The 27,789-nt window shown below is 34.2% G+C and overlaps 2 protein-coding genes across 2 annotated transcripts in view; one reads left to right on the plus strand and one right to left on the minus strand.

Annotated features, from left to right (window-relative positions):
- On the minus strand, nt 1–9,063 carry Nudcd2 (NudC domain containing 2). Its single transcript, XM_046451185.2, has 4 exons — nt 8,810–9,063; nt 6,768–6,816; nt 6,410–6,561; nt 1–3,618 (listed from the first exon to the last, which is right to left on the minus strand). The coding sequence occupies exons 1-4, from the start codon at nt 8,996–8,998 to the stop codon at nt 3,535–3,537; spliced, it is 474 nt and encodes a 157-aa protein (XP_046307141.1). The 5' UTR covers nt 8,999–9,063; the 3' UTR covers nt 1–3,534.
- Nucleotides 9,064–9,520: 457 nt separating this feature from the next.
- Nucleotides 9,521–27,789, plus strand: part of Hmmr (hyaluronan mediated motility receptor) — a 29,295-nt gene continuing 11,026 nt past the window's right edge. The window contains exons 1-11 of the mRNA XM_046451186.2: nt 9,521–9,664; nt 12,116–12,214; nt 12,675–12,754; nt 14,278–14,325; nt 15,888–16,076; nt 17,104–17,190; nt 17,355–17,455; nt 23,785–23,859; nt 23,987–24,162; nt 24,622–24,770; nt 26,221–26,435. Of these exons, the coding sequence (XP_046307142.1) occupies nt 9,619–9,664; nt 12,116–12,214; nt 12,675–12,754; nt 14,278–14,325; nt 15,888–16,076; nt 17,104–17,190; nt 17,355–17,455; nt 23,785–23,859; nt 23,987–24,162; nt 24,622–24,770; nt 26,221–26,435 (1,265 nt within the window). The 5' untranslated portion in view covers nt 9,521–9,618. The remainder of the gene's footprint in view (nt 9,665–12,115; nt 12,215–12,674; nt 12,755–14,277; nt 14,326–15,887; nt 16,077–17,103; nt 17,191–17,354; nt 17,456–23,784; nt 23,860–23,986; nt 24,163–24,621; nt 24,771–26,220; nt 26,436–27,789) is intronic.

Here is a 27,789-nt window from a genome sequence, read left to right on the forward strand (position 1 = left end):
CACATAAAAACCTCTACACAGATGTTTATAGCAGCAATATAAAGCATAGATAAAAGATGGAAAACCCCCAAATACCCATCAATTTACAAATGAATTAACAAAGTATGATAGAGCCATGCAATGGAACATTCAGACATAAAAATGAAATACTGATATATGCTAGAACACAGATGAACCTCTAAAACGCTGTTGTAAAATAATCCAGTAACCAAAATCCACATATTATTTGATCCCACGTATATGAAATGTTTAGAACAGGGAAATCTATGCAACAGAAAATAAATTAGTGGTTGCTTGGCTGGTGAGGCAGGAAGAGATGACTGTTAAAGTGTACAAGGTTTTGGGGGGCTGAGATTGTGGCTCAGTGGCAGAGCGCTTGCCTAGCACATGTGAGGCACTGGGTTCAATTCTTAGCACCACATATAAATAAATAAAATAAAGGCCCATCAACAACTAAATTTTTTTTTAAAAAAGTGTACAAGGATTTTATTTCAAATGACAATATTCTAAAATTGACTATGGTAATGGCTATACATACTATGCATATTGAGTTATATACTTTCGTTGAAATGTATGTGAATTATGTCAATAAAAGCTATTTTTTAAAAATTAAGTGATCCCATTTATAATTTAAATGCATACCTTTTTTGATACTGGGGATTGAACCAAGGAGTGCCTTACCACTGAGCTATATTCCCATCCCTTTTTATTTTGAAACAAGAGTCATGCTAAGTTGCTGAGACTGACCTAAAACTTGTGTTCTTCCTGCCTCAGCCTCCCAAGTTGCTGGGATTACAGGCATGCACTACTATGCCCGGCTATATTATATATTCTTGAGAAGACAAAAATGTATAGATCAGTGGTTTACAAAGTTTAGAGATTGGGAGGTATGGGGTGACTACAAAGATAGCATAGGGGTATTTTTAGTGATTGAACTGTTTTAGGGTGATTATGAAGTTGTTCACATGTATCTATACATGTGCTAAATTTCACTGAATTATACTCCAGAAAGTTAAAATTTTCCTGTAAAACTAAATGCCAAAAAGAAACCAATTAAAAGAACAACTCATTCCTGAAATTACTAGGTAAAATCAACAAAGTAGGCATCAGAGGAGGACAGGCTACAGTGATCCAGAGTTAAGTATTGGGGTTCAGAGATGATGAGGAGGATGTCCCTGCTCAGCATAGAATATTAGATCTCCCTGTGAGATGACCTATGACAGGTAGTCAAATAGATTAAGTATAATAGGAATGAGACTTCTTACAGCTATGGGAGTTATAAAGATATAAAGAGATAAAAGTAAAATGAACCTGATGAGATTTGGATTCAAAGTTTAGGTGTGAAGTCATATGGTTTTACATATAATTTTATATATAGATACACACACAGATGTACTACACATATTATATACAAACTAACAGTAATTACTTACACACAGATCATAGTTTTGCGTATGTGGTGCTGGGGACTGAACTCAGGTCTTTGAACATGCTAGGCAAGTGCTCTACTAATGAGCTATACCCCCAGCTTCTTAAAAATACCCTTATTCACTAAAGAGAACAAAAGGGTTCCTTGGAAAAATGGCTGATTCTTGGGCTGGGGCAGGGAATGTGTAATTAGCCTGGTGTATATTAGATCAGAGTAAGAAATCACTCAAATAATCATGGGAATATGTTAAAAGGACAACAGAAGTCACCTAGCATGTGTCTTTTACTGGCCAATAATTTAATTTTATGAATTTAAAACATCAAAGTAATAAAAATAATAGATTTTAACCCACCAAGACATTGATTCTACAGATATAAATTTTGACTAGAAACATGGTAGTACTTTTAAATTACCTTCTCCCAAAATAATTAATCTTAAAAGGAGGTACTTTATAGTGAAGTATGGCAGCCACTATCTTATTCAGTGATCTAAGTAACACTATCTTAAGTAGGACAAATTGAAATCATTAATCTATGATAGGATAAAATAAGATCACTTCTATAACATTCTTGACAATAATTCACAACTTGAATTTCATCATGAAAAAATATCAGAGACACTGGGGATGTACCTCAGTGCTAGAGTATTTGCCTAGCATGTTTTAAGGCCATGGGTTTGATCTCCAACATCACAAATAAATAATTAAATAAACAAAAGGAATATCACATAAAGCTAGAATGTAATCTTTGAAAATGCCAAAGTTTTGAAAGCCAATGGGGGTTAAAAACAAAACACAAAAATAACTTGTTCCAGACTGACATCTACAGGCAGGTCATGATTGTGAAAGAGTTTTCTTGTTATGACAGACATTATTGGGACTATCAGTTTACTGTGATTAGAGGGAATATCTGAGGAACAGATGGTAGTAATATGTCACCATAAATTTCCTAATTTTAATGGTTAGGTTATAGTTATGAAAGTGAATGTCCTTTTCTGCAGCAAACACACAGTAAAGTACTAAAGTGAATCATCTCTTAAATTTATTTACAAATGGCTCAGGAAGAAAGAAATTTTGTGTACTTTACTTTGTAACTTTGCTATACATTTGAGATTCCTTAAAAAAAAAAATTAAAAAGGATACAGGATGAAATGAAATCTCGACAATTCCTATATATAGCCAGGGGCAGTGGTGCACAACTGTAAATACCAGCAATTCAAGAAGTTGAGGCAGAGGATCAAAGGTTTGAGGCTGCCTGGGCAAATTAGTGAAATCTTGTGTCTTATGGAGTAAACAATGGACTGTGGATGTAGCTCAGCAGAACACACCCCTGTGTTAAATTCCCATTACCAGAAACAAGAAACGACAAAAATCCCTGTCTATATTTCTGAATAACTAAGAGAAAAATAATGCCTCTGCTTTATAGTGACCTAAATTTGCATTCTGCTACTACAAACGACATGCCCAATAACCGTATTCACTTAGCTGCTTCTCTGTTGTATTATTACTTCTCATTTGTATTATTAGTTTTTTTAACTTTTTCAATTTCTTGACATAAAGTAATCCCTTAAGAAATAATATTATAATTAAGAAATTTACATTAACTCTTTTAATATTGTTACCCAAAATACTTTTGTGGAATTTTTGTTAAATTTTTTTTTTTTAATACTTATGTGAATTAATGTACTTAGATGAAGGGGCATACGATCCTCTTTCTGAAAAAGTTTATTGAACTTTATTCCTGCATCACACTTATCAAAAGAAAAACTTAATTTTCTCTGAAGGCACCCTTTCATTTAATATGATCTGCACCCCAATGTTTTTTATAGTAAAAATGCATTTAAATATGAAACTGGTAAAATGTAGCGTATAAAACTCCATGCTGAGCAAAAATAAGTCCAAAAAAATTACCATATGTTCACAGACAGTTCCCACTGTACGTTTCCTATGTAAATCATATTTGAATGCAATTTTTAGAACCATGTTTAAATGTATTTTGCAATTTAACTGCAAGCATCCGTATTTTTCTTCTAGCACATAATCTGTTCCTTTAAGTTGGCAACATCAGCTAGGATCCACAGAATGTAGCAAAAAAAAAGAAAAGCAGTTATTTCTCAAGGTTTGAGAAATCTGGTCCACCTTTACTGTAGTTTCCTGAGATTTCTGCTCCACTGAAGTCAAAACCAGGATTCTAAAAGACATGAAAAAAATGTATGATATAAAACTTAAACTAGGAAAAAGGTAAGTATGAACTAGTAATTGATTAAAAAAAGGAGATCTAAATGGACAAAAACTGAAAAGATACCAAACCTCGCTATAATCACCAAAATAAAATTTAAAACAATGAAGTATTTTTCAAGTTTACAATTTATAGATATTTAGATTGATATGTATAGTACTGCATTGACAAGCTTATAGAGAAACATATTTGAATATCAATACATAAACCGATTTTAAAAGCTATCTTGAAAGCTTACTGTATTGCCATGCAGGGTTCTGTAAATATATATCAACACATTTAACTCTCACAGCAATTCTATAAAATACATACTACCTCAGGCTTTCATCTTTTCATTGGGCAATTTCATTTATTTAACAAATTTACTGAATTACTACTGTTTGAAAGACACCATTAAAGGCATGTGAAGTTCAAGAGTGAACAAAGATTCCTGCTCCAGTGGCGTGTCCATTGTAGAAGAGACCAATAAACCATGTATTATTGAATGCAAGGGTTGGCAAACTTTTAAGTAGTCATATGGTAAATATTTCAGGCTTTGCAGACAACACAAGTATACACAAATATACAACTTTCACAAGTACACAACTATATGAAATTGCTGCATGCAAGATAATACACAAACAAATGAGCATGTGGGATGATTGATCAACATATGCTTCATCGAGCAATGATTTGAAAACAATGCAGAAGTTAGCTAAACTATGGAAAAAGAGTATTCAAGTCAGGACAACTAAAGAAAAGGCTACTATGTTTAATAGTAGTGAACAGTATGGTTGGAGTAGAAGGACTGAGGGGGACAGCAATAAGAGAAGAGAAGGTTGGGGAGATAACAGAGTAACTGTTTAGATTAATCCAGTAAGAGGAGCAATTTGCAGAGTTATGAGAAATTGTATGATCCAATTTGCATTTTAAAAGGACTTCTCCAACTGCTATTTTGAGAAGACAGCCTGGGCAAGGCAGAAGGAAGGAGGCCAGTTAGAAAATTACTGAAGTAATCCAGGCAATATATTTGAGATGGTACACAGCAGAGTAGTAGTAGCGCTGGTGGTGATAAGTGGTTAAATTCTGAATACATCTGGAAGATAGTTCTAATAAGACTTCCTAACAAACTGGAAAGGTCGTGAGAAAGAAGATAGGAATCAAAGAGAATTCCCAATTTTTCTGACCTATGCAACTAATTTCCATTAACTGATTTAACCTTTTTTTTTGCAATGCTGGGGACTGAACCTTGGGCCTCATACATGCTAGGCAGTGCTCTACTACTGAGCAAAATCCCTAGACCCAATTGCGTTTAACAAGATGAGAAGGATGGAGGTCAAATAAATTTATGGAGGAAATTAGATTACTAATTTGGACATGATGAGTTTGGTACACCTGTCAGATAGTCAAATGGAGATGCTGAACAGGTAATTGAATATGCAGATCCAAAGTTCAGAAGAAAAGTCTAGGCTAGATATATGTATTTGGAAATCATCATATAAAAAGAATTATTCATCAAAAATTTTTAAAAGTGCTTTGACTCAGTAATTCCTCTCCTAGCTATCTGGCTCAAAGATATGTTTCTTGGAACATTCAAGTAGTTTTACAGAGACGGAAACATAAGCTCTGCTTAAAATAGAGGAAAATGGAGAAATCCAAATATTATCAACGAGAAATAGCCAAATAAATAATTAATAGACCCAAACTAGGAAATGCTCTGAAGCAAATTAAAAGGACTGAATTTTATCCATATGTACTATTAGGGAAAGATATCCAAGATACACTATTACATGAGAAGACAACATGAAAAACAACACAGCGTGGAACCCAATGGATCACTTAAAATAGCTTCATTATATGATATACAAACTACACCTCAGTAAATATGAGAAAGAGTACACAGCAGAATGATTAAAAACTCACTTTTTTCATCTCAAACAACAGTGGAACAGGTTGTCTTTCAAGCAGTTTTCCTTTCCATCATGGATATTTTCATAATGCCTCAGAGAGGTATGAGTATCTCTGCCTCTCAAATCTAATGTATTTAATATACTCTATTCACTAACTAAAATCTTGCTTTGCCTTTTGCATTCTCTCTTGATTTGATACCACCCCTTTTAGCAATTTGCGATATAAATATTTTGCATTATGAATTCAATCCATGGCCAGATGACTAATAAACTCTCAATATTAAAAACAACAACAATAATACAGTGTGAACCTCCACTTAAACTAAAAATGAAACAAACAGAAATGCCAAAATAGAAGATGAAAATGAGACATGAAACAAATGAGGGAATGATGGTGAAGGGACCTTATACATTTTTATGCCACATATGTATCCTAATATTAACTTTATAAGAATTCATTACTTGGGGCTGGGGTTGTGGCTAAATGGTAGAGCACTTGACTGGCAAGCGTGAGAAAATGGGTTCGATCCTCAACACCACATAAAAATGAATAAATAAAATAAAAGTATTATGTCCATCTACAAGTAAAAAATATTTTAAAAAAAAGAATTCATTACTCACGATTTACTGATGTACATTAAGTAAATTTAAACTCAAAATCATAGCAATACAAATAAGTTATTTTCAAGAAAATTTTAAAAAATTATAAAGGCAAATTTTCTAATCATTTACCTTAAAAATTACATTAATTTTTATTACTTTTTATAAACACATTGAGTTTTAATGTCAAATAATAATTATTCTCTTATTTTTAGATATTTAACCTTACACCTTCATAGAGTCATCTGACTTACTTCTTTTTGGAATCTCTCTAATGTAAGTTTTCTCTGCATTTGGTCTTGTACCCAAGGATCAGCTGCATATTCAGATTCCAGAAGAGAAGTCCAACAATTTGCCGCATCTCTCTTTGTCTTTGTGAGAACAATACGAACCATTTTTCTATCCTCTAAAGAAAAAAATTACAAAAATACTAGAGTTTATTGTTTTATATATTCCTAAAAACATTAGGTAATTTTTGCATATAAATGTTCTCAAAGTATTTCTATATTCTCCAAAGCTCTGAAGACAAAGGACTTAAGGGGAAAGATATTAAGTTCCAATACAAAATTAATTTTAACAAAGATTCTATGAAGCCTAAAAGATTATCCTTACCCAAAGTCCATGTTCCCTCATCAGCTATTGTAGAATCAAAGAGTTTGCCCTGAAAAATAAACATGTTACTAAATATAGAGTTTCTCATTAGTTTTACAAAGCTTTCATTAAGACTTAGCTAATTTCAAACTGAACACATCTTACACCATTTCACTACATTTATGTGCTCAACCTTAAGTTTCCTTCCAGGGTTAAATGAAATCTAGGTTATAGGAATATTTACTATGACAAGCAACACAGAATTCCCTAAAGGAAGACCAGGGCCCTTGAATATTTATTTATTTATTGTAGTACTGGGGATTAGAACATAAGGGTACTCTACCCATGAGCTATATTCCCAGCCATTTATACTTTGCGTTTTATTTTGAGACAGGGTCTTGCTAAATTGTTGAAGCTGGCTTCAAACTTGCCATCCTTCTGCCTTATCCTCTTGAGTCACTGGGATTACAGGTATGCCCCATTGTGCCCAGACTTAACTTTTTAGAAGATGAAGAAGTACTACTGATCACTAATTGGCCAAATGTAAAATTTATATATTAAATGCGTTAATTTTACTAATCAAATTTAAGAATACAAAAAGGGATTTCCTGCTTTAAAAATGGTTTAAAATAAACATAAATAAACATAAAAACTGGATCAATCTCTTCGCTGACATGTTGGCATTAAAAACAAAAACCTTAAAGCAAATACTGTAGCTCATGAGAAATGTGCTCTAATTTTTCACAAAACCTTGTGTCAATAAAAAAAGAAGCAAAATATAAATTTAGACGAAAATGCCCATGCTCAAACACATACTTTTCCCAAATTTAAGTTATAGTAATTGAAATTAAAATGTTACTTTTAAAAAATCATTTAGCCAGGTATGATGACTAATGGCTGTAATCTCAGCAACTCAAGAAGACTCAGGCAGAAGGATCCAAGTACAAGGTCAGCCTCAGCAACTCGGGGAGACTCTGTCTCCAAATAAAAAATAAAAAGGTGCTGGGAATTTTAATTATTCTGGAAAGTAGGAACTGTACAGATATTCAGAAAGCTCATTAAGATCCAAGAGGACATAAATCAATGTCTTTTGCACAAATCATCCCAGGCACTCAAGGCGCTTCTATAGAAAATAATTGTAACAGACGAGCAGTGTGAGACAATAACATACCAAGCACTCTGCAAGCTCTTCAATCGCATGGATACCATACTTTGATCAAAACAATCCTAAGAAAGGTTCTATAATTACCACACCTTGCATATAAACAAGGTCGTTAGAACTTTGAATAACTTTTTGCCTAAGGTTAAAAAACTAGAAAACTGGCACAGCAGGGTATCCCACCAAGTAGTCTCCCTTCACCTCCACACTACAAGATAACCCAACATCTTGGGATTCTTATCTAGGAACAAAATTTATTTTCAAATTGTTATGTGAACTTTGACTGCTTTGGGTTTAGCAGGTCCAGACCCAAAGGGCATCGATGAGAAGAAATGCGCGCTAATTATTTTTTCTACTCCTCTTCACAATTGGCTTGACCACTTTGCAAACACGTAGGGTTTGTCTAATTCCAGATAACAAGTCACCTGACACTATCTCTGAATTCTCACCCTGTTATACCGTCCCTTCCATGTCGTGTTTTCCCATACCAGCCTACATATTTACTAGGAACGTAACCCGCTCTGCAGCAGGAGGATTTTATCGGTCTTTCATTTCCAAACCTAGATCAGTGCCCGGAAAAGAGAATATGTAGGATCAATGCTTGTCCCTTTAACGACCTAGTTAACCAGTTCTCCGCACGACCTCTGGAGTAATCGCAAGCAGAGGCCTGACTTTTTTGGGAAATTAAACAGTAAAATGCAACCTCGAAATTTCCACAATTCAAGATTTGCCCTAAGAATGGGTGCTCTGAGCAGAGCAAACACAGGCCAATTTCACCCCTTTCCCAGGCTGCCGGCGAGAGGAGCCGACCTGCCCAACAACCACTCCTCGGGAAGGGCGGGCTTTAGGGCCCCCGGGCTCCGAAGGTCTATGGAAGGAGAACGCCGGCCCGTCTAGCCGCTACCTTGAGGATCTCGCGGCCGCCTACGGCCAGGGCCACGTGCCGGCTCTGCAGACCGCACTGGATATCCTGAGCTCGAGTGCCTGGTGGCACCTGCACTTCAATGAACACCTCCTCCAGAGTCTGGTACCACTGACCCCAGGGCGTCCCGCACGGAACTACCCCACTGCGCTCCTCAAATGGGGCTGACATGCTCTCGCCGCCGGCCAGGACAGCCGCACCGAGCCACCCGAGCGCAGGCGCGAAATCCCCACGCTCCGGTTCCGCCTCGGGTCACTGCACATGCGCAGGGGCGCAAGGTGGTGACTCCCTGTGTGCCCTTTTTTCCCTCTCGAGGGCCATTTAAGGCACTGAGAGGAACCGGTTTAAAAGAACTGAAATCAAGGGAAGGGACAGAACGGTGGGAGAAGTTTGGAACCAGTGATGGAGGAATTCATTACCCCCTCACTTATGTGACGCCAAAATGCAACCTTAACTTTCCAGTTTGAAGTGCGCTTGCGCAAATGTTGCTAGTGTTTAGGCTGCAAGTGAGCAACCGCAAAAGTGATTGGGCGTGGAAGCAGCGAACAAAACCAACCTCCCATTGGCTGGCAGTCTCAATGTACAGGTTTTCTAATTGGATGCGGCAAGGAGCTAGTGCGCATGTTCCTTTGGTGTTTCCTTGCTTGATTGGTCTGCCCCGGGGTTTTGGTTTTCTCCAATTGGCTAATATGTTGGTGGGCGGGGACTCTGCGGGGATATTTGAATTCAAACGAGTAGCTGTCGGCAATCGTTCAGGAGATTTAGCTTCGTTTGGGAAGCCGGCTGTCAGCATGTCTTTTCCTAAGGCGCCGCTGAAGCGATTCAATGATCCTTCAGGTGTGTACGTCGGGAGGTGCGGGCTGGCAGCGGAGGGACGGGAGATGCCCTTACGCTTCTCGCCCTTTTTGGTCCCCTTCACCCGGGAGAGCCTGAGGCGACTTTAGGAAGGACCGGGGCTCCCTGTTTTTTATTTTCCCGTAAACGTTGTGACACACGCCAAGCATGTTAAGGATTCGAATGACACAGTGGTCAGTGAAGCAGTGTCCCTGCCCCGAGGACCTTTCCTTCTGACGGGGAGGAATATTCCTAAGCAGCGCAACGAAGAATGCCTGGGGCGAAGGGAACAGGGTAGGAGGCGTTCGTCTCCCCTGGTCCTGAGGTAGTGTCAAACACTCCTGCCATGTCCTCAGCTTCCCTGTCTGGGAAGTCAGGCGCTGGGTAAAAGCCTTCCTGCCTCCATCGTGGCCTCATGGGCCCGGACCCAGAAATCTCTTAGAATTAATAAATCAATTCAGCAAAGTAGCTGGATATAAAATCAACACCCATAAATCAAAGGCATTTCTCTACATAAGTGACAAATCCTCAGAGAAACTAGGAAAATCACCCCATTGACAATATATTTTATATTTCTACACACAGAATTAAAACAAATTCTAGGAAAAAAAATGCCTAACTTTGTTGTTTATGAGCTACACTGATATTTTCTATTATGTTTTACTTTTTTTCAGTGCTAGTTGAATCTACTAATGAGTGCTTATCTACTATTTGAAAAATATTTTAGGGACAGTAGTAGTTGCTTGGAATGGTCAATGTTCTTTGATATTCCCTTTTTATTTACATGAGAATCTAAACAAGTAAATAGCTTTTTAGAGAATAGATCTAACCTGTTGATTTCAAATCAGCTAAAGCTTTATGCTAATATTTAAATCCTGAGAGTCTCATCTCAACTCTGCTACCTGTAAGCACCCTGAAATTCCTTAAAATTTGGGACTCCAGTTAAATGAGGTTACACAGTATGAACTTTTTGAAAGTAAAACTATAGTATAGTTCATACTTCATATAATATGACTATAGATTTCTAGAGCTTCAATTTCCTTATCTATAAATTAACATGTAAAGTTTTTGTAAGGATTGAATAAAATAATATCTCTAACCTGTTTAGCACAATGGCGGCATTTAGTAAATACTAAAAATTTCTACTTGTTATTAGTGCAATTGCTTTCTGTCTCTGCATTCCAATTGTAGTTGATATCATCTATACATGTTGATATTAGCCAGAGATATATTATTACTCTAAATTTTTATTACAGACTTTTTAAAAAATTTTTTAAATTTGTTTTAATTAGTTATACATGACAGTAGAATGCATTTATGCACTTTTGATATACATAGATGGGATATAATTTCTCATTTTTCTGAGTGTATATGTTGTAGAATCATATTGGTCATGTAGTCACACATACACACACACACACACACACTAATGTCTGTTTCATTCTACTATCTTTCCTATCCCCAAATCCCCTCCCCTCCCCTCCTAACACTTCCGTCTACCTAATCTAAGGAAATGCTGTTCTTCTCTAGTGCCCCCCTGCCTTTTTGTGAATTAGCATTCTCATATTAGAGAACACATTTGGCCTTTGGTTTTGTGGGATTGGCTTATTTCGCTTAGCATGATATTCTCTAGCTCCCAACTATTTACTGGCAAATGCCATAATTTTACTCTTCTTTTACTATTTTTCTTCTTTAAAGCTGAGTAGTATTCCATTAAGTATATATACTAAGGCTAGATCATTTTAGTTATGATTCCTAGAATCCCATGGTATTTATCTTAGTGACTCTATTTGAAGACAGTTGTACCAAATATTTTATTTTGTATATTTAGTTCTTAACAACAAAACTATGGGCTGGATTCAGGGGCACATGCCTGTTGTAATCCCAGTTGCTTATAAGGTTGAGGTAACAGCATCATTAATATACAGTATATATACAGTATATATTAATGTATAAGTTGTCAGCCTGGGCAACGTAGTGAGACTGTCTTTAAAAAAAAAAGTCAGGGGGGACTGTCTTTTTGTTGTTGTTGTTGTTGTTGTTGATGGACACAATACCTTCATTTTATTTATTTTATGTGGTGCAGAGGATCGAACCCCGGGCCTCGCACGCACTAGGTGAGCACTCTACCACTGAGCCACAATCCCAGCCCCAGGGGAGGCTTTCTTAAAAAGTGTGTGGGGGGTGGGTGCTGAGGATGTAGCTCAGTGGTACTGCAAAAAATAAGAACAACAAAATCATATGATTTTTCTTCCTTTGACCCAGTCTATAGAAAAGGCAAGATTAGGATATTGTTCTTCATCATTTCAAATAGGTACTATTGTTACACTTACAGAAACAAAGAATCCAATTATAAATGGCATTTTTACACTTATATTCACATTATCATGACATGGTTTTAACTTCACATCATAAATAATATTATATAATACATTGATACTTTGTGTTTTCTAGGCTGTGCACCCTCTCCAGGTGCTTATGATGTTAACACTTCAGAAATATCTAAAGGACCGGTATCCTTTCAGAAATCACAGAGATTTAAAAAACAAAAAGGTAATGGGCCCCAAAATAAAACAATGGTTATATTATTTTATAAGTTTTAAAGTTATAAATGACAATATTTAAATTTAAAGTTGCTGTTGCATCTCAAAATATATAAAACTAGAATTATATTTACACTTTCTTGATGGATTTATGAAAGGATCAGATACAAAATAATGCTTTCATCATCATACTGTATATTAAGCAATATACTTATATTAAGCAATATACTCATAGATATGTAATTTTCTCTTTGGTTATTTCCTTAACCTTTCTCTTGAAGAATATTAGGAAAATGAGAAAGGTTTTTAGATGTATAGATATTGTACAATTAATTATTTAGAAATATATTATCAAGAAAAGAATAACTTTATATTGCTGTGTTTTTAGTTGCAGTAATATAGAAATTGTGTTTTGTGTGGTAGAAACATGTAAATACTAACTATGATTGGTACAATTCATTTTTCTGCAGAATCTCAACAAAATCTTAGTGTTGACAAAGATAGTACCATGCCTTCTTCAGCTAAAAAAGCTAAGACTTTGAGATTAAAGGTGAGGAGCTTTTACTACCATCTGGCTTATCAATTATCATTGAAAACATATCCAAAGGGTATTATATGTAATTAGAATGAGTTATAAGTATAAATCAAAATTATAATTAAATCTGTAAATAGATGGAATAAGTTATCATTAGGACTCTTTCAAGTTTTATATTCTGCCTAGGACTTTACTAAATCTATATTTAAATGTGCCCTTAGTTCACAATTACAAAATGATTACTATTTTTCTGTCATTTCTATATCAGATAAATTTTTCTTATAAATCTATACAAACTATATGATACTTTCATTAATTACTGCCACTTGAATTGTATAGGGTTTTTTTTTTTTTGTAGTATTTTGAGAAAACTATAGTTCTAACCACACAAGTATGTGTAGAACTCCCAAATAATAGACTTTCTAATACAAAATAATATCAGTTTAAAAATTAATAAAACATGAGATTGGTGTGCCTTCCCCTCAATGTAGAAACAAATAAACAGATTTTATTTAAGATGTTTTCTTCCATTTTTAGATGGCAAAAATCAATACTGTTTCTAGCTACTACATCAGAAAAGCTGTTGTATATAAAAAGATGTAGTGTGAAATTGTGTGTCTTAGGATAAAGGTAATGAGAAAATCAGATTTTTTTTTTTTTTTTTTTTTTTTTTTTGTACAGGGCATTGAACTCAGGGGCTTAAGGACTAAGTCACATCCCCATCCTTTTTCTGTATTTTATTTAGAGACAGGGTCTCACTGAGTTGCTTAGCACCTCACTGTTGCTGAGGCTGGCTTTGAACTCATGATCCTCCTGCTTCAGCCTCCCAAGCCACTGGGATTACAATTGTGTGTCACCACGCCTGATCTTAGAATCAGATTTTACTGTTTACATTTTTCTGTTATTTCTCTGGAATTGCATATTTGAAGTTTAAGTTGACTTTAAAAGATTTTTTTCCGTATGAGATTGGATAATCAAAATGTGTTGTTGCTATTTAACATTAGAAGATAGGTAGTCAGTAGTTTATCCATAAACTTCCATTTATCCTGCCCCCCACCACCCTCAACGGGGCTTCATAGAAACAGCTATTGGCCTATTGGGTTGAAAACTTAAACCTCAAGTATTTTGGGATATTTGGGGAGTGGGGGTACCAGGGAATGAAGTCAGGGGCACTTGACCACTAAGCCACATCTCCAGTCCTGTTTTGTATTTTATTTAGAGACAGGGTCTGAGTTGCTTAGTGTCTTGCTTTTGCTGAGTTTGGCTTTGAACTCCTGATCCTCCTGCCTCAGCTTCCTGAGCCACTGGGATTACAGGTGTGCCCCACCATTCGTGGCTTATTTTGAGATTTTAAGAACCTTTCCTTCACTTAACCAAATAAGTGATCTACAAAATATTTCGCAGACTCAGTGAACTCTTTAAAATAGAAATTAACTATTTGGAAAACCCTTAATTTTTTCAGATAGCTAAAAATCAAATTTTACGTGATATTTCTTGTGCTTAAGTTTGATTATAATTATTCTTTGGCTTTTAAACAGAAAGAATCTGAAAAGAATGATAAAGATTTGAAGAGACTAGAAAAAGAGGTGAGCAATACTTTTATTGAAAAGTAAATATGCTGTATTACGGAAAAAGGATCACATACAACTGAGAAACTAAGATTCCGTTGTAGTTTGGGCAATCTGTGTCCATTTATTAAAATTACAATATATGGACAGATGAGTGGGTCAAATATTTATAGTGTATACTCTTCCTGTATGACATTCTTTGTTAAGACAACATAGCTAGAGAATTAACATGTGGAGCATACAATTCTAGCAGGTTAGATGGACTGTGATGAAGTTATGCTAACTGTACTGTCCAATATTGTAGATGCTCACCACATCTAGCTATTTTTGGCTTTTTTTTTTGGAAGGGGTAGGTGTATACTGGGGATGTAACCCAGGGACATTTTGCCACTGAGCTAAATCCCCAGCCCCAGGGTCTCATTAAGTTTCTGACGCTGTCCTCAAACTTGAAATCCTCCTATCTCTGTCTCTCAAGTTGCTAGGATTATACGCGTGCACCCCTGTGCCCAGCACATGTGGTTGTTTTTAAATTAATCCTGAACAGAACTTAGTTCCTCAGTTGCATTAATCACATTTTAACTGCTTAGTTGCCTCTACTGGGCAGTGCATTTATAACATGGCAGGCATTTGTATGTGCAGTGTTGACCTAAAGAACCCACTTATCTTTCACAATACTAAATTGCTCACTGTACTCTTTGCTTCTCTGCCAGTCTTTTCCGTACTTCCATGACTAACAAGAATGTGGTGGACATGTTCTTTTGCTATATTAAGACTTTCCATTTAATCACAGTCAAATGATATCTTAGAACCAAGAATATACCAAAATAATTGTGAATCTTTTCTCTGGTTGCTTTGATCCCTTTGTATTTAATAATACTCATTGTCATTTTATTGAGGGTACATGTCAATGACGATACATGCAATTGATACTTAACATCTAAAACCTGAGTCACAGTGAACTAATTGGTGAGTGAGTGGTAGTGTCAGGATCAGAACTGATAGCTTGCATAAATTATTTCATTTGGTATAGAATTTTAGGTGCAAAGATTTTCCCCGATCATTTTAAAGTTGTAGGATTTCCTTGTCTCTGGCTTCTACATTTCTGTTGACAAATATTAGGGCTTTTGGGGTCTTTTCTTATTTTGTTTTGTTTAATCTACAAGTTAGTAACGGCAAGAGTTATGGCTGATGCCTACTACATTGTACTTGACAGCCTAGTTCTGCCTTCTCAAAATAAGAAAGAGTCCCCATCTCAAACTATAATTAATATTTGTGTAATTAGAACTAGAAAAGAAGAGCTGTAATAGGTAGAAATACTTTTTTAAAGTGAATAGACAGCTTAATTGAATTTGGAAATTTATGACAAAGTTCTTCAGTTCTTAAGATGCATGCAGATTTTTAAGATTTACAATAAGGTAAATATTATTATTCAAATAACTGATAAAATAAGAATATCTATGAGAGCATGGTGTCAAAACTCATGGTTTTTCTAGAAGCTTTAATGCTTTTGTTACCAGTAGCATTTATTTACATTGGTATTTTATTGGCGAATTATTCATTTATGATCTTGTTTTCTCCAGATTCGTGTCCTTGTCCAGGAGCGTGGTGTTCAAGACAAGAGGATCCAGGATATGGAAAATGAGTTGGAGAAGATGGAAGCAAAGTTAAATGTTGTAGTCAGGGAAAAAACATCTCTCTCTGCAAACAATGCTTCACTGGAAAAACAGCTTATTGACTTAACTAGAACTAATGAACTACTAAAATCTAAGGTATTTGAACCTCATGATAACACTTAAAATCAAATAAATAATAAGCATGTTGAGAAAACTCATTTCTCTTGTTTGGGAATTGGAGGCTCTGTTTGAGCCCTTTTCTTTCTCTGAATGTACCTTAAATATTAATACTTCAAGTAACTAGTGTTTCTCTTTTTTATTAGGTTGTTTGGCACATGAGTGGTTATAAACAAACAAGTTACTTTTTGTTTTAATGTCTTCACATTTTCTCACCTTTCATAATCAGCCCCAATTAACATCATCAATAAAAATCACAGACTTTACATTTTGACCTCATTTTAAAGATCTTTCTCTGAAATACATAATAGCATAGCAGCATGCTTCTATCTTTAGTCCTTATGGGAATAAAGTGGGAAATGAATTAATAGAATAAGTAATGTTCAATAAATAATCTGCATTTATCGATATTAATGCACTCATGATCTTAAAGAGCTGAACATGGTCCTCATATGCTTGTTATAGAAGTTGAGGGAGGATGTAAATCTGTGTTCAGTTTAATAAGAGTCACTAATTAAGAGCCTGTAATGTTCAGGGCTCTTTTCACTTAGAGAGTCAAAGTGCGTTAGACTCAAGCATGGGGAAGGGAGCAGTAACCTGGGCCATTCCCGGGAGCCTTCTGATTTAGTACGATGGAGACGGAACCGGTATTCTGCATATTTCAGATTTACCAGGTGATTAGTTTTAGTAAGCCAACACATATCAGTAAATTCTCTTGAAGAGGCAATTTTAGAGGTTTGCTGTGGATTTTACAGCATATAAACGTAAGTAACCACCCAGAGGGTTTCAGAAATAAAACAGAAAGTCACATTAAGGAAAGAAAAGGACAAAAACAGTATTAGTATGGAATCAGTAATTATGTTGATAAAAAGCTATTTTCTCTACCAAAGTATAGTATAGGCAAATAATAGCTACAATGATAGGTAGAATAATCAGTATTTAGATGATTTTATATTTGGCATAGCAGAAAATATTTCTGAATTTTTTGCATGTTTATTGTGCTTAGTTTTCGGAAGATGGTAACCAGAAAAATATAAGAATGCTAAGCCTGGAGCTAATGAAACTTAGAAACAAAAGAGAAACAAAAATGAGGGTGAGTAGTACCTTTGGTAAGTTACTGTGTCTAGATCTAAATATTTCAAATTTCTTTCTTTTTTTAGTGATTTTTTTAAAAAAATAAATGACAGTGGAATGCATTACAATTCTTATTACACATATAAGCACTCAAATTTCTTAAAACAAATTTCTCTGGTGTAGAGTATGATGGCTAAACAAGAAGGCATGGAAATGAAGCTGCTGGTTACTCAGAAGAATCTGGAAGAGTCTCAGGGGAAAATAGCACAACTTGAGGGGAAACTGTAAGTGAATAAAAGAAATTATTAAGTGTAACCAGTTATTTTGTTTTATTTATCTGATAAGTAAAAACATAAAATGGCACACATTCATTGACTGCCTCGTGGTGTTTATATATATGTTTGTGTATATGTATACACACACACACATTGTGTACTATTTAAATCAGGTTAAACATATCTATCTTCTCAGTTATTGCAAAAACATACAGAATTTCCCCCCACAGCCCACACTGAGAATAGAAACCCAGGGCACTTTGTCCTGAGCTACAATCTCAGTGCTTTTTTTTTATGTTTATTTTTTAGTTTTAGATGGACACAATATCTTTATTTTTATGTGGTGCTGAGGATCGAGCCCAGTGCTTTATGCATGCTAGGCAAGTAGTCTACTGCTGAGCTACAACCCCAGCCCCAGCCCTTTTTGTTTTTTGTTTTCTGATGGTGTCTTATTAAGTTGTTCAGGGCCTCACTAAATTGCTAAGATTAGCTTAGGACTTGTGAACCTCCTGTTTCAATCTCCTGATTTTCTGGGATTACAGGTATGCACCACCATGCCTGGCTCTTTCTTCTATTTGAGGTCTACCATATATAATTGTTATCTGTAGTCACCTTGCTGTAAAATAACACATCAGAACTCCTAACTCCTACCTAATGGTAACTTACTGCCCGTTGACTAATCTTTCCCCTCTCTGCCTACCCTTAATATTCCTTGCTCTGATAACCATTCTGTTTTCAACTTTATAAGATAACCTTTTTTCGATTCTACATATGAATGATATTGTGATATTTTCTTTCTGTGCCAGGCTTGCTTTACTTAACATAATGATATCTAGTACCATCTATGTTGTCATAATGACAGGATGTCATTCTTCATTATGATTAAACAGTATTCCATGATTTATATGGACCATTTTCTTTATCCATTATTAGTAAATATACAGTTAGGTGTTTTCATTTTCATTCCATTTCTTGGCTATGGTGCATAGTGCTGCAGTAAACATGGTGTATTTGTCTGTTTGTTTGTTTGTTTGTTTAAGGAGAAACCTACAGTTTTCCATAATGGCTGTACTAATTTATATTCTCACCACCAGTATGCAATGGTTCACTTTTCTGTACATCACCATAAGCACTTGTTTAATTTTTAATTTTTTTGATGATGGCATTCTTACATGACTAAGTTTTCACTTACTTGACTAGTGATATTGAGCACCTTTTCATATATCTGGTAACCATTCTTATGTCTTCTTTTGAGAAATGTCCATTTGGATCTATTGCCCATTTTTACATCAGATTATTTGGGTTTTTGCTATTGAGATTTTGAAGTTCCTTATATATTCTTGATATCAAAATCTTGTTAGAAGGGCTGGAAATGTAGCACAGTAGTAAGGTACTTGCCTAGCATGCCCAAGGCCAGGAGTTAAATCCCCAGCACCACCAAAAAACAAAACAAACCTTGTTAAATGTATAGTTTGCAAACATTTTCTCTCATTCTGTAGGTTGTCTCTGCATTCTGTTGAGTGTTTCTTTTGCTGTGCAGAAGATTTTTAATTTGATGCAAGCTCATTTGTCTTGTTTACTTTTTCTTCTTATGCTTTTGGGGTCTGGTTCAAAAAAATCTTCTGATTCCAATGTCTTAAAACATTTTGTCTGCTTTCTTCTACTAGTTCATTGTTTGAGTCATAAGTTTAATCTTCAATCCATTTTGAGTTGATTTTTATAGCTGGTGAGAGATAAGGTCTAGTTTCACTTTTCTGAAGGTAGATACCCATTTTTCCCCATACCATTTATAGAAAAGAGAGTCCTTTCTGCAGTGCTTATTCTTAGCACATTTGTTGACAACCAGTTTGCAGTGGATGTATGGGTTTATTTATGTCTCTTCTAATCCATTGGTCTGTGTGTAATTTTATTTCAATACCTTGCTGTTTTGATTACTGTAACTTTGTAGTATATTTTAAAGTCGGGTAGTGTAATGCCTTTTTGTGTTCTGCTCTTTTTGGGCAAGATTGCTTTGACAATTTGGGGGGGGTTGTGGTTTCTTGGAATTTTTAGGATAATTTTTTGTAGTTTAGTAAAGAATGCTATGGTATTTTGACAGGGATGATATTAAATCTGTAGATCACTTTGGGTACTATGGACATTTTAACAATATTAAGTCTGCCAATCCTAGAGCATGAGATGTCTTTCCAATTTTTTGTATCTTCTTCAATTTCTTTCATCAGTGCCTTATAATTTTCACTGTAGAAATATTTTATATCTTAGATTAAATTTATTCCTTAAATTTTTTTGTAGCTATCATAAATGAAATTGCTTTCATGATTTCTCTCTTTCATGTAGTAAACGATTAGGGAGTAATATTGATACCTATTTTTGGATGTTGAGTTTGTATCATGCAACTTCTCTAATTTAAATTTTTGGTGGAGCCTTTGTAGTTTTCTATATGTGAGATCATGTCATCTACAGACAATGAAAGTTTGACTTTATGTTATCCAGTCTGGATGTGTTTTATTTCTTTTTCCTGCTCTAGTTAGTACTTCTAGTACAACTTTGATTGAAAGTGGGCATCCCTATCTTTTTCTGGATCTTAGAAAGCTTTCAACTTTTCCCAATATGCTCACTGTTGGCTTATTATAAATGGACTTTATTATATTGAGGTACATTTTTTATACCTCATTTGTTCAGCATTTTTTAATCATGAAATGTTGAAGGTTTTTTTGGTTTTTAAATTTTTTTGGTTGATGATAGGGATCAAGCCCACGTGCATGCTAGGTTGGCATTCTTCCACTGACTACATCCTATATCCCAAGTTGTTTTTTGTTTGATTGACTGATTGTTTTTCGTGGTACTGAGGATTGAACCAAGGGCCTCACAGGTGCAAGGCAAGCACTGCACTGCTGAGACATAACCCCAATCCCAGCTCCTCTTTATTTTGAGACAGGATCTCACTAAGTTGTGAAGGCTGGCCTCACACTTGGGATTCTTTCATCTCAGCTTCCCAAATAGCTGAGATTAAAGTTATAATGTCACCATGCCTAATGGCTTGAATTTTATTAGATAACTTTTCTCTTTCTCTTGAAATGATGATGTGGTTTTTATCCTATGTTTTCTTGATATGGTTTGTCATAGTTATTGATTTGCTTCTGCTACACCATCCTTGTATATCTAGGAAGAATCCTACTTTATCATGGTGAATAATCTGAATAATCTTTCTAACATGCTACGGATTTTGTTGACAGTTTTGTATGTGTGTAGTGTATGTACCAGGGATGGAACCCACGGGCACTTTACCACTGAGCTACATCTCAACCTTTCTTATTTTTTGATTTTGAGACAAGACTGCTGAGGATCTGGCTAAGTTGCTGAGCCTAGCCTCAAACTTGGAATCAGCTTGCCTCAGCTTCCCAAGTTGCTAGAATTACAGCATGCACCATCAGGCTCAGCTGTGCTACAAATTCTGTTTGCTAATATTTTGCTGAAGATTTTTATGTCTATGTTCATGAGGATTTGGGCTTGTAGGGTTTTTGTTGTTGTTGTTATTGTTGTTGCGGGGGTAGGGATACCAGGGATTAAACTGTGGGGCTTTCAACCACTGAGCCACATCCCCAGCCCTGTTTTGTATTTTATTTAGAGACGGTTTCACTGAGTTGCTTAGCACCTCACTTTGGCTGAGGCTGGCTTTGAACTCGCAATCCTCCTTCCCCAGCCTCCTGAGCCACTGAGATTACAGGCATGTGCCACTGTACCTTGCTACAGTTTTTTTTATTGTTGTGTTCTTGTCTGGTTTGCATATCAGGGTAATCCTGTCTCCATTTAATATGTTTGAAAGAATATCTTCCTCTTCAGTGTGTGAGAATAATTTAAGAAGAACTGATACCAGTTCTTCCTTAAATGTTTGGTCAAACACAGCATTGAAATGTATGATTGGGGCTTTTCTTGGATGGGACACTTTTCTTTATTGTTTCAGTCTTGTTATTGATCTGTTCAGGTTTTCTATTTCTTCATTATTCAATCTTGTTAAGCTGAATGTGTCCAAGAAGTCATCCATTTCTTCCAGATTGTCAAATTTGGCTTATAGTTGTTCGTAATAATCTCCATTGAGTTTTTTGTGTATCTACAGTGTCAATTGTAGCATACCCCTTTCATTTTATTTATGAAATAAATGTATTTGATTTTATTTGAGTCTTCTGGTTTCTTTTTTAATATTTATTCATAAATTTTAGGTGGACACAATATCTTTATTTTACATTTATTTGATACTGAGGATCGAACCCAGTGCCTCGTGCATGCTAGGCGAGCACTCTATCACTGAGCCACAACCCCAGCCCCTGGTTTCTTTTTTTAAACTAGGCTGAGAGTTTGTCAATTTTTAAAATCTTTTCAAAGAACCAACATTCCTTTTGTTTATCTTCTGTATTTTATTTAGTTTCTGTTTCATTGATTTTCACTCTGATCTTTATTATTTCTTTCCTTCTACTAATTTTGTGTTCATTCTAGTTTTTTTGCTTTGGGGAGATGCAGCCATAGGTTGTTAGCAGTTCTTCGCTGGCTTTTCTAAGCAAATTATTCCTTAGTCAGATTTTAATCTTTCCTCAACACTTATCACTTCCTTAATTTTCCTGTTTCTCTCTCTCTCTCTCTCTCTTTTTTTTTTTCCAGTCCTCCATGGTTTACATAGGAAGCCCACACTGGGGTCCAGGAGTATGCTTTTATTTATTTATTTTTGTGGTGCTGGGAATTAAACCCAGGGCCTTGTGTATGCTAGGTAAGCACTCTATCACTGAGCTACACTCCAGTCCTCCCTATTTCTCTTAAGTGACAGTGAACCCTAATCATTCTCAAACATTTAATGCTAGAAAGTTATATGAATGTAGTACTTTTGTCCCATCTTCAGTAGCAATGATAAGGAAATGCTTATGATCTTCCCATTAGCGTAATCTTACGGAGATGGTAGTCAGAACCAAACTGAGAAACACTGGTATAAGAAGCTGTGATTAATGCACAGTAATATTCCTTTTTTATAATTACTTCTGTAATTTACATATAATAAATGCACTGATCTTAAATATTCAGGTTGATAACTTTTGACAGTTATATACATTTTTGTGACCATTAACCAAATAACATAGAGAATATTTCCATTCCCTCAGAAAGTTACTTTCATACCCCTCGTTACCTGACTGCTACCTGTGTAATGCTGGCCATCCCTGCAGCTACTTTCTATTTTTCATCATAAATTTGAGAAGTTTGTTATAGTATGGGTTGGGGGCTTCTTTTGTATGACATAATTTTTCACAATTCATCAATGTATACTCTTCTTCCTTCTTATTTCCGAGTAGCATTCTATTCTATGAATATATCTCTATTTGTTTACTGTTCTTTTCACCATTTTAGGCCTTTTTAAAAGTTTCTTACTCTGAAAAAGTATAAACGTACATTTTTGTGGATATTTATTTGTACTTTTCATGTGTAAATATCTAGAAGTGGAATTCTTGGGTCATAGGGTAATATATAACATTTAAAAAAAAAAAACTTCAAAGTTGTTGTATCATTTATACCCCCACTAGCAAGGTGGTTCTATATTTCTAACACCATTTGATGTATCCTGTTTACTTTGGCGTTTTTAATGGATTTGAAGTGGTAGTTTGTAACTTTGTTACTATGAACCTTGAATATCTTTCTGTGTACTTATAGATCATTTCTACATCTTCTGTTGTGAAATGTCTAGTTAAGTCTTTTGTTCATTTCTTAAATTAGGTTGTTAAGAAGAGTTGAACATATAAATAATTGAATGCCAGATAGCCTGAAACAAAAACTTTATGACACTCAAAATGCTATTTGGGTGGGTAAGGAAACCAAGAAAGCTACAAAATAAGATTATGTCTTTGATTTGGGATGTTGTGAGATGATTCTCATGATCATAGCTCTTTTGTCATAGTACCTTTGAAAATCTTTTTTACTTAAGTAAAATCATTAGTCTCCCGCTTGCATATAAATTGTCAACCTGAGAAGTAAGTCACTCTTAATGATTAAGAATTTGAACTCTGCAGTCACTTGCCTAATACAACAGTATCTTATACATAGTAAGCATTATGTGCAATTATTTTTTTTATTGGTTGCTCAAAACATTACAATGATCTTGACATATCATATTTCATACATTTGATTCAAGTGGGGTATGAATTCTTATTTTTACCACGTGTCCAGATTGCAGGATCACATTGGTATACATCCACGTTTATACATACTGCCATACTAGTGTCTCTTGTATTCTGCTGCCTTTCCTATCCCCTTCCTATATGTGCAATTATTAAATAAACTAACATCCAATTTTTTTTTAGTGTTTCAATAGAGAAAGAAAAGATTGATGAAAAATCTGAAACAGAGAAACTCTTAGAATACATCGAAGAAATTAGGTAATATGAAAAAGTAGCTTAATATTGAACCTTATTTTGTTAAACACTGATGAATACATCATTTTCATCTTTTTGCTGTTTCCATGTGCCTAAAAAGATATGTTCTTTTTCAATATTTTTAATATAGTTGTGCATCAGATCAAGTGGAAAAATATAAGCTAGATATTGCCCAGTTAGAAGAACATGTGAAAGAGAAGAATCATGAAATTTTAATCCTTAAGCAGTCTATTGAGGAAAATGTTATCTTGTCTAAACAAGTAGAAGACCTGAATGCTAAATGTGAGCTGCTTGAAAGAGAAAAAGGTATTATTGTGTTTATAGTTAGTGCATTATTGTATTTAAGAAAAGCACTGCTATGTCAAAACAACCTTTTTAAAATTATGTAATCAACAACAGAAAACGTTATTCTGTATTTGAAATTTTTTTTGAAATTTTTTTTATAATGTTTATTCTCTATTTCAGTATGTTGCTTTTCTTGATAGAAAAAGAAACAATTGTGCAATTCATGACTTCCCTTGACTGGCTATTTAAAATTGGTAGATAACATAGAACTAGTTTTGAGGGTTTTGTTATATAGCATACAGTGTATGTTATATGTTGTAATAATTGTACAAGCTTCATAATTTTTTGCTTTTTTCCTTTGAAAATATTTGGTCTGTGAATTGTGCTAAACACCAGCATAATGAAGTATTTTGGGTATCTAGGGTTTTTTTAATGATGTTTGTATGTTGTTACAGTATTTTAAATGTTTTCCTTTTATAGAAGACCTTCTCAGCAGGAAAACGGAAAGGGATGAAAGTCTAAATGCAGAGATGCAAAACTTAAAAGAGAAGCTTATTCTGGAAAAACAAGAACATGAAAGACTACAACAAAAAGAGTTGCAAATTGAGTCATTTCTCCAACAAGAGAAAGTAATTAACTGCAATGTTTTTTTAATTAAAGAATGCTTATTATGTGTCATAAATTTCACTGTCAGAAAACGTTGTTATATATCCTTTGATTCAACAATTCTAATTTTAAGATCTAATCCTGAGGAAATGACCATGGATATTCTGAAGACTTAGCCATACACCTTCACAATGTGTTCACTATGGGGTTATTAATAATGTGAAAAAAATTAAAATACAGATGTAGCAAAGTAGGGATCATTTAACATTGCTTTCCTATTACATTTTTGTATTTGAAGCCCATGTAGATTATTTAGAGTTGTCTTTAGAAGAATATCTTACTACAGGAAAAATATAATTATAAAATTTAGATTACATGAATAACATTACGTGTGTGTGTGTATGTGAGAGACAGACAGAGAGAGAAAACAGTCCACTAAAATATAGTGCAGAAATAGATAATTCTCCGTATCTTATAAACATGAAAGAAGCTCCATCTCAATAGTAATCAAGGAAATGGAAATAAAATTTTTCCATTTACAAGATTGGTGAAAATTAAAACATTTAATAATGTAAAATATTGGTAATGGTTGAGACAATTGGTACTTACATGCATTGATGTGAAGTAGTATGTATTTGGTTAACCTACAACAAATGAAGTAGAACACATTGAGTTAGAAAGATCTCAACTATCTATGATTTTTTATAATGACCTTTACATATGTCCAAAAAATATGTATGTGTATATATAAATATATTGACAAAGACCAGAAGGCATACATGTTCCAAACTAGTAGATGTTTCTGGGAAGAGACAACTAAAGTTGGGGTGGGAAGTAGTCAAAGATAATAGTCACTTTCTTTGTAATGTTAGAATGTTTTTCACAATGATGATGTGTTTATATAATTGATGTACTATATAGCTTAAAGTATTTTATATAATGTTGAAATCATAAAATACTTTTATATAGTATTATAGGAGAAAAGTATACATAAAAACCAGTTGTAAAACAGATATAAATATAATTTTAGTTTTATAAGTTTATGTGTATGTTGCATAGGAAAAAAAAAGCCTGAAATGAAAGTTGCCACAGTGTTAAGATGTGGAAAATAGCTCATGAAAAAAGTTTGTGTTTGTGTATGTATGTTTATGTTTATTTTATTTATATATAATATATATATAGTCCTGGGGATTGAACCCAGAGGCGCTTTACCTTTGAGACAGGATGTCACTGAGTTGTTTAGGGTCTCAGCCCCCCGAGTTACTGGGATTACAGGCATATGCCACTATGCCCAGCCATATATCTATATTTTTTAATGTTATTTTGAAACTCTTAAATTTAGTTTTCATACTTCATTTTATATATATATATATATATATATATATATATATATATATATAATTTTTTTTGTCTCTTCATAAAACCTAAGAATGCCATTTCAAATTATTTTGTTGGTTATCTTTTTGGATATAGGAATTATCTTCTAGTCTTCAGCAGAAGCTATTTTTTTATCAAGAAGAAATGATTAAAGAAAGAACTCTTTTTAAGGAAGAATTAAAACTTGCACTGGAAGAACTAGATCTAGTTCAGCAAAAGGAAGAACAAACTGAAAGACTGGTCAAACAGTTGGAAGAGGAAACAAAAACTACAGCAGAAGAACTAAAACTCCTAGAAGAACAGTTGAAAGAGTTCGTATTAATAGTGTACCTCTTATTTATATATGATTTGAGATGTTTAAAATTATTTCCTGGTTTATTTTTTTAAGATTCTCACCTCAATTGTGAATATGTGAGATTGAAATTACTTTTCAAGAAGGAATAGACAGAGACAAAGTCTATACATGCAAAGAATGTCTGTGCAAGCCAATATGACAGCTAAAATAAAAAGTATTGTCCCTTCTTAAATTTTTAAAGCCAGAAGTAGTTTTAGTTAACAAATGACAGAAGCTTTGTGCTATTTTACTACTCTTATGTATTCTAAAAGTCACTGTACATCAGCTTTACAGTGATGAATTTAGGGGAAAAAAAACTAATAACTCTACCCTTTAATAATAAAATGGATTGCATTTTTTTAATCTATGTGTACATCAATTTACATAGTATAAGTTGTACTTTTCATTACATTTCATGAGGCAGCAATCAAAAAACAAAATGGGGAAAAAACACCAGAAATGGAAAACATTAAAAAATAAGAAATTTATCAAAGTAGAAAATCTGAGATCTCATTTTGGTTTTTGACTCTAATTTTATATTCCTTTCATTATATTATACCTCTTTCACCACTTTATGTATTTATATTAAAATATCCATTTTGATTCTTGAATTTGAATTGCAAATCCTTGGGAACTCATCACTAAAACATTTTATTAGTAAGGAACCATGGATTAGATATGAACCTATATTATTATAGTAAATCTCCCACTTTTTCTTGTTGGATTTTTTTTTGTTATTAGTCTCTTTTCTATTTTTTTGTGATTGGTGATGGCAAAGAACACTTAAGAGTTTATACCTATTTTTTTGGAAACAGTACAAAAGTATAAATAGGGGGATTGTTCTGTACTGCTCCCAGTCTTAAAGAACAGGAACCTTAAGAAACTGAGTAGATATCAATTTCACAGAGGATAGTTGAGACATTTATCCTAAAGACAAAGAACTCTTGTGTAGCATTCAAGACATAAGAATTTTATTACTGCATCTGTTAACTAACTGTCTGATTCTGAGCAAAACATCATTAGTTTCTGTCATTTTCTATAAAATAAAGAAATTTAATTATAAGATGATCTCTAGGGTCTCTCCTAGACTAGAAATTTCAGGCTTAGGAAAATATCAACTAAGGATTGAAAGTAATTTCTCTAAAGGATAATGAAGAAAATGTTTTTATTACAAACCCTTTAGTAACATTTGATAGCTTTTGCTGTGATGTGTATATTTTAAAAATCTAAACTCATTGCTTAATGAACCTGATTAACTATTTATCTTATTTCAGTGTCCTACCTAGTTTGTAAGTACACAATGCTTATTACAGTTTTACTTTTGTATATTC

Source organism: Marmota monax, unplaced genomic scaffold (assembly GCF_021218885.2).
Source record: "Marmota monax isolate L192 unplaced genomic scaffold, Marmota_monax_Labrador192_F-V1.1 WCK01_AAM20220418_F8-fsc00337, whole genome shotgun sequence".
Classification (NCBI taxonomy): domain Eukaryota; kingdom Metazoa; phylum Chordata; class Mammalia; order Rodentia; family Sciuridae; genus Marmota; species Marmota monax.